This window comes from Oculina patagonica, chromosome 12 (assembly GCF_052425735.1).
Source record: "Oculina patagonica isolate OP01 chromosome 12, crgOcupat, whole genome shotgun sequence".
NCBI classification, from domain to species: Eukaryota; Metazoa; Cnidaria; class Anthozoa; order Scleractinia; family Oculinidae; genus Oculina; species Oculina patagonica.
This window is the reverse complement of record NC_135769.1, coordinates 30,030,650-30,038,350: the sequence shown is the minus strand read 5'-3', so window position 1 is coordinate 30,038,350 and position 7,701 is coordinate 30,030,650. Positions and strand designations below refer to the sequence as shown.

Here is a 7,701-nt window from a genome sequence, read left to right as displayed (position 1 = left end):
TCTGTCGTTTACAAAGTCTGAGGTGATTGGAGCAAGCAAACTTTTTGAAGCGATAGAAGCGACAGAGACGATCGGGACGATTATATGAGAACCAGGCTTAAGTGGTCAACAATTTCTGCTGCTGACCGGTTGGGCGTGCAATTTTCACTGCATGATGACTTAAAGTTTTTAACTTTTCAAAAGGCAGAACATCGATAGCATTTTTTCCTGTCTAGGGTGTATTTAAAATGGGTAGCCTTCGAACAGACGTATTTCCGGCTAACAGACAACTGAAAGCAAGGCTGATCATACTACGTGAAAAAAAGACTTTGCGAGACAACACCACGACTAGAACCGATACAGCAGGATTGCAACCGCAGACAGCTGTTTCGTCGTTATTGCGACTCTTCAGTGCGGTGTAGCGAATCTAAATGACGCCAGCTCGGAGAGCCAACGCAAATAAATTGCCCAATAACCCGTACACTGTATCAAGTTCCGTACTTTGAACTCCCACTATAAAGTTCCTACTTTAACTCACTTGTCCCCCGAATCACGCGCTGCCACATCACGTGTTTCGGGGAACAAGAAATTCAAAGTGTCACGGTGAGTCTCGCAAAGCAAAATAACTTAAATGTGGTAGGCACAGCCAGTCCGAACATTTTATCGCATGGACAAAACGAGGATCGTTGCGTGACGACACTAAAAGCGGCTGCGAGGGAGACCAGAACGCAGACCAAAACGTCAGTCACATGACAATATTGCCAGTGATTGCAGTTTGCTAATCGAAGATCGAGGTAAGTTATGAATTTGATTTAGCTTGTGTTTTACAATTTTAACCACCAACGTTACCCAGGGAATGAAACCTGCTCTTCTTTTAGACGAATATTAATACGCCCTTCCGAAATAATTAACTTGTAGGTAAATGATTAGAGGTTTAAATACGCTGAATTTGTTTGTTTCCATAGCGGATTGATTGAGCGGATTGACAATGACCACGAAATTATGTGAAATTGCTACCTGAAGCAAGGTTTATTAGAAATTGTATAACGATCAAAGTTGAGCATACCATATACTGTTTGTGATCAAGGTTGCTCCGCAGCCTCCGCATCTTGGCTAGGCTGTCAAGGAATGATTTGGGGGCCGGGTGGGGGGGGGGGAGGGGGGATTTAATTCCATATCCTGCCCTCTGTGCCTTTTACTCCCGGTTGTCCCCCTTCCCTCTTCCTTAGTGTTTCCTGTCTCTTTGCAGCCACAATTAACGATTTTAACTATTGGTACCTATCGGTAGAAATGCCAACGAGTACAACGGGAGAGAAGAAGGGAGGATAATTGTAAATGTTTGGCTGAAAGTGCGCTTTATGATTTTGGTCCGATCAATAAACATTAGGTGTTTTCTTTGAAAATCTTGGATGTTTCTGGAATAAAATGCGCTTTTGTGAAGGCTAAATGAGGAAAAAGTTCTAAAATAATACCAAAGTAGTGAAGATTTAGTGAGAAATCTTTTAACCTTTTGCTTTTTGAGAGTTTCAAGCCAATGTTGTTCGATGCCGCTATTTTGGAAAAGTTTCTGCTGTTTTAGTTGTTTTAACGTCCCAAAGGTCTTAATCAAAGTTGCTATGACCCACTGAACTCGGAAAATAAATTACGAAACAAAAAGCAAACTTTTACAGAGATTTGCCAAAACAAATCATTTTAAACTTTCCACACTGCAGTTAAATCCATTCAACACGTAAGTATCCAACAAATTTGAGGTTCCATCTTTGTGGCCAAAGATGGAACAAGTTTATTTTATTTTACTACCACCGTTCCGAGAATAATTCATCACGCGCAATGCGTGACGTCTCAAATGTCACGTTAAACTGTTGTTGTTGAGACAGCTTTAAGGAAAATTCAAGGCCCGGTTGTCCGAGAAAAAAAAAAGCTAGACACTCCAGTAAAAAAATGAAGTATAGGGCATTTATTTTATAAATTCGAGAAACGAAAAAAAAACTCTAAATAGCTCTCTTCTGATCGATAAAATCCACGACACAAAATTCGAAATTCGTTTCCGTGTTGATTTCATAGCCCGACCTAACTTAATTACGCATGCAAATTTGTATGACTTCGAAATTTTCGAAGCTTCGGAAATCTTGAAGCTTTGTAATGCATTTCTTGCCTTCATCTTAAATGAAATTAAATTCTAAACAAAGTTTAATTCAAGTTTCTTTCGTATTTCAATCTCTAGTTCGGGAATTTTTTTTTTTTTTTTTTTTTTTGAAGCGAACAGATTTGATACCTCTTTGTTATCTGAGACTCTCTCCTCCGCAGAGGCTCCTCAGAGAGGTTTTCGGTGGGGAGTGTCCGCTGTACGAAAAGAGTGCAGGCGAAATAAGTGGATCTCGATCTCGAGTGCGCCTGCACTCACCTTGCCCAGCGGATTTTAACAACGACCGCTCCATCGGGAACCTCTGCGGAGGAGAGAGTATCTGAGACGCATCTTTTCCATCTTGTCTGGGAATTTTAGTTGCCAATGCACGTGCTAAACAAATTAGTAGCGCGCTGATTGGCCAAACTACAACAAAGTGTGCACGTGCTGAACAGATTCTGCTGAATGGATTGGCTAAAAACATCGGAAATTGTGTTTTCGACAACTTCCGCCTGCATCCTAATATGGTCAAAAAATATCACTGACGGATCCGGATTACACGAAAATCGAGCTGAAAGATTCTGAGATTTTGATAGCCCTCGAACTACGCCGCCGAGACAGGCTCGCGTTTTCGCTCGCCTGTCTCGTTGGCAATTATAACGCCTAAGCTTTCAGTAGCGTTTGAACCCAAATAACAATTACGTTTTTTGCTGGCATTAATCATAATTTAAAAAAAAAAAAAACAAACGAAATGGGTAATCCATTTTACATGTATTTGTTCATTTATAATATTTGATGTCTGCCTATCACAACTGACAGACATGACCTCAAAAACAGGTTGAAATGAATTTCTGTTCTCTGAGAGGTCCACTTTGATGATAACTTGTGTGATTCCAGACAATGGCCATACTCCAGATAATGGCCATACTCCAGATAATGGCCATACTCCAGATAATGGCCATACTCCAGATAATGGCCATACTCAGACAAGGCCAACTCCCCCACAAAAGGGATTGGAAATTCCTGGGAGTAGGAGGAGTCTCAAAGCCCATGCAAAAAATTTAAGGAGATGTGGGGGGGGGGGGGGGTGGGGGGGGGGGGGGGGGGGGGCATTTTTTTTTTTTTCCCCCCCCCCCCCCACAAAAAAAAAAAAAAAAAGGAGCCCCCGGGGGGAGAATGAAGCTTCTTCGGAGTTATCAAAGACCATCAAAGGGGTGGGGTGTCTTGGAAAAATCCCTACCGTGGGAGAGGTATCGATAATTCATGAAACTACACATGCAACATTGACAGAGGGCACCATATAACATAAAATGTGTAGACTGAAAATACAGTAGAACCCCGGTAACTCCAGTGTGGATAACTCGAACAACCACGCTAACTCGAACTCGGATAACTCGAAAGCCCCGCTAACTCGAACTAAATTTCGTTTCCCTTGATCAAAATTTGAGTCCAATTTACCCCAAAAACTCGAATTCCGATTCTTGCAATTTGCCACGGTTGCCCATTGATTAGAGCAACAAACAGATCACATATTAAACAGCCTTTTTCCACTCTTATCATAAGAATTTATAATCGTGTTAGAGTTTCTGACGAGATAAGTTTAATTTGCAAACTGTAATTTATACTGAAGTGCTGAAAAATCAGTAACTCTTAACTTTGGCAATTTAAATATGCAATCGAACCCGATAACTCGAAACGTACCCCGCTAACTCGAGCTGTTTTTCGTTTCCCTTCAGAGTTCGAGTTACCGCGGGGTTCTACTGTATTTGTTTTAACAGTAATGTTTATTGAAGGTAGAATCAAAAGATGTCAGCTCCTCCACCATATGCCCCGGTCAATACAGGGCCACAGGGTTACCAACAGGGATATCAGCAGGGTCCACCTCCAATTACAAATGCTCCTGGTACAGGATACATGCCAAGTAAGATTATTAATCTGTTCATCAACAATAACAGTCAACAACCAAGTCCCTGTGATAAAGAGACAATGTCCTTTTGCGTAAAAAAAAAAATAATGAATATGGCGTTAATGTATGGGAAAATTCTGTTTGTTGTTCAAACCTTCCACTGTCAGTAAGGATCTCAGAAAGGAACTCATTCAAATGCAAATTAGGAAACCATTCCAGTGCATTAGGAAGCCATTCGAGTCATTTTCAGTACTTGTTAGCACCCAATTAAATTCATTAAACATCAGCAACTAATAATATTCAAAATATATTGATGCATGGCTGTAATTGGTCACCTAAGCTATAAATATACAGTGGAACCCCGATTTTACGATCTTCGATTTACTGATCAACATTCTGTGTCCCAGCAAAAGTTACAGTAAATTGTATACAGCAGAATCCCGATTTAACAATATTCAGTTCAATGATATTCCCGGTAAAACGATGGAACTCTATAGCGACCCAACTACTAGTTGCTATAGTTGCTATAGTTGCTGTTGCTATAGGGTCGCTAGAGTTCCATATTATTATACGCTGTTACGGAAATTGTATGCTTGGGTGAGACTCACCCAAGCATACAATTTTCCTGTAACAGCGATATAACTAATATCATATACCGTGAAAGAGTGAAAAACACCTAGCACAAAGTTTTATTTAGTTACAGAAATCCTCTGTTCCGTACGGCATAAGACAAAGTGTTCCTGTCAACAGCTTGTCATAGTAAGGGTTCTAAGTCACTTTTCAGTCTTGTACTCCTTGTGTTCTCTTAGCTTAATTATAAAATTATTATTCAACTTTGACGGGTTTTTGTGATGAAAAGTGAACGTCGCTGGGATTTCTCGGCCAATGCCTTTATTGCTTTGTTCCTTCAGTTGTTGCATGTTTTGTGATTCATGTGCCCATTGCAATTCAATAAAATACATACAGTACAGGTATCATATACTGATTGCACCTGCAGGAGAAATTAATCATTAACCATATCCCGATACAACGTTAGTTGCTTTGCCGCAAAATCGTTAAATCGGGATTTCATTTAACGATATGATTTTGCTGTCCCCTTGCCATATCGTAAAATCGGGGTTCCACTGTATTTATATAATTTTATTATGCATAATTGTATGCTCTTGTACAGAGAAACAATTATGGTTATTGAAATTTGTTTGCTGTGTTGTTGTCAACATGTTTAGATTACCAGGGTGGGGCGCCACCGGAATACCAACCCATTCCAGTACAACCAGTGCCAACAACGAATGTTTATGCTCGAGGGATCTGTCAGGCTTGCCACAGAGAAGCACTTCAAGACGAGTTCACTGTTCTGGGCATTTGCCTAGCCATTTTGTTCTTCCCTCTTGGTCTCATCTGTTGCTTTTGTCTCACTGAGAAACGATGTACCTACTGTGGAACAGTTAATGTTGAGGGCAATCCCTCCTGGTAATCGAGTAAGATGTGCACTTGGCAGTGATTAAAATTAAATTTAAATTAGTTTACATGAGTTCGCCGATGACTATGCAGATACTCATAAATGATGTTTTTCATTTAATCAAGGAACTTTAACTTAGTTTGCATTCTACATTAAACACAGAGCATGGATCTTGCTGAGTTTTTCTGAAGTAAGGTTCATATGTAGAAAAAGGTTATGGAGTAAATATAAATCCTACTTTATGGACACCTGTTACAGGTTACTTTGCCATAGTCCACAAGTTTCCATAGTACCGGGGGGGGGGGGGTACCCAAAGAAGTTTTGTACGGGGAGGCTCCGCCCTGAGCTCTTACCCCCTTTTATATACCATTTTGACAGAAATTGTACCCATTTCGTATACCTTAATTTAATGAAAAAAAGTACCCCTATCATATACCTGAAAGTCATGGTATAGACTTAAAACATGACGTTTTCTTCTCATTTTCTAGTAGCGCTTCATAAATTGACATAATGCAGCCATAAATTGCATCTGTTCGAAATATTTTAATAAAAGGCCCTTTCAAAAACCTAAATGACAGATTTCCATACCCTTTCGTATACCTAAACTTGTGAAATCCCTACCCTTTTATATACCCGAAGGCTGAAAAAGGGACCCCTTTCGACCCTTTCGGGCGGAGCCTCTCCGTATAGGCCATTATAGGGAGTACCCCCCCCCCCCGGGCCATAGTACTTTCAGGCTCCACCATTTGCTGCACAATTTTATGTGTTGTATGGTATTTGCGAGTGGAGATGGCGGCAGGTGGACGTAAGTTCCCATTTACCATGCTATTCGGCACCAGTTCCCATAGCGTAAAATTCCAGTTATAAGCCCTGGGCTTATACAACTTCATAAGGGTTTTTGGGTGGGCTTATAAGTGGAGGGGCTTATATCCGGGAGGGCTTATAAGCGGAATTAAATAAAAACGGCTCGAAACGGGCCACGGGAGTGTTGATCAAAATGCGTTTTTTAGTTAAAAACGCATAATAAAGCAACATTTAGCCCCTTTCAGTACTCTCATCCGGCAGAGGCGGGCTTATATCTGGGGGGTCTTATAATCGGGTGTATTTTTTGTTTCCAGGTAGATGGGCTTATAACCGGGGGGGGGGGGGCTTATAAGCAGAGGGGCTTATAACCGGAATTTTACGGTACCCTTTCCCCCAACTCCAGGCACTAACTAAATCATCATCATCATCATCATCATCATCGTCATCATCGTCATCGTCGTCTGGCCCATTTCTCCTACTCAGGGCAAAGGCTAAGTCGAGTAAGTCATTGTCATCATCAACAACTTTATTCAAGTGTCAAGGAGATTTAGCATTTCTTCTAATTTGGTGCACACATAGAATAAAATTTTACTTTACATGATTATATTTAGTCAACTTAAGGAAACATTTTACTTTCTGAGCCTTTAAGCGCTAAGATTATACAGCAAAACCCACAGGGAGCTCTCACATCAGATAAGAGGATAAATAAAAATAGAAGTTTACCTGCTTTTGTCGCGTTTTTGTTCCTTTTATATACGCGGTCTGCAAGTTGGTGGTCTGGAGCCGAATAATTTATAGGCGGTCAGCCGGAGTGAGGAGACTGGAACCGAGAAATCTACGGAAACCCTCGTAACTCTTAGTTTATCTGCCTCGTCCCCAGGCGTCCTCGTCCTTGGTCGTGCACGGTTCGCTTGGCGTTCTGGGCCTGATGCGGACGCTCGCTCCCTAACCATCAATCCCCGCGCTCCCTGTTTTCCCGCCTTACCGCCTCAACGTCCGGCCAATCGGCGCCTGGGGACGAGGCAGTTAGTTTATGACAAGGGAGGAAACTTAAATGACAGCCTTCAAATTTGACATGAATTCACAGACAACTAGGGTGCGTTTCTTTGGAAAAATCCAAAATGATCATTGATCCGTCACATGATACTTTGCTCCCAGTTTTTGCCTGACCACACTTCCACGAAAAAAAAAAAAATTTGTATCCTAGATAATAATTTCACTAAATCTTTAAAAAACGACAGTCGAATAGTTCTTCTTTAGCCTCAAGCACAGTGTGGCGAGAAAGCATCAGAGAGCGAAGAATGTTTGCGATGATCATGAAACTGACTCTAAATGATACAACTTCCGTAGGCAACGGTGGCGTCTAGAAACCTTATCTAGTTTAAAATGACACTTCACCTATGGAGCAACCGTTTCCTTTTAACATGA

The 7,701-nt window shown here is 41.1% G+C and overlaps 1 protein-coding gene across 2 annotated transcripts; it reads left to right on the top strand.

Annotated features, from left to right (window-relative positions):
• The first annotated feature begins 552 nt into the window (after positions 1 to 552).
• Positions 553 to 5,639, top strand: LOC144634080 (uncharacterized). Of its 2 annotated transcripts, none has more exons than XM_078493036.1 (3): positions 553 to 773; positions 3,902 to 4,025; positions 5,237 to 5,639. In XM_078493036.1, the coding sequence occupies exons 2-3, from the start codon at positions 3,911 to 3,913 to the stop codon at positions 5,482 to 5,484; spliced, it is 363 nt and encodes a 120-aa protein (XP_078349162.1). In that variant the 5' UTR covers positions 553 to 773; positions 3,902 to 3,910; the 3' UTR covers positions 5,485 to 5,639. The 2 variants fall into 2 exon arrangements, with proteins under 2 accessions (XP_078349162.1, XP_078349161.1); XM_078493035.1 differs by having other exon boundaries at positions 555 to 773; positions 3,898 to 4,025.
• The last annotated feature ends 2,062 nt before the right edge of the window (positions 5,640 to 7,701 follow it).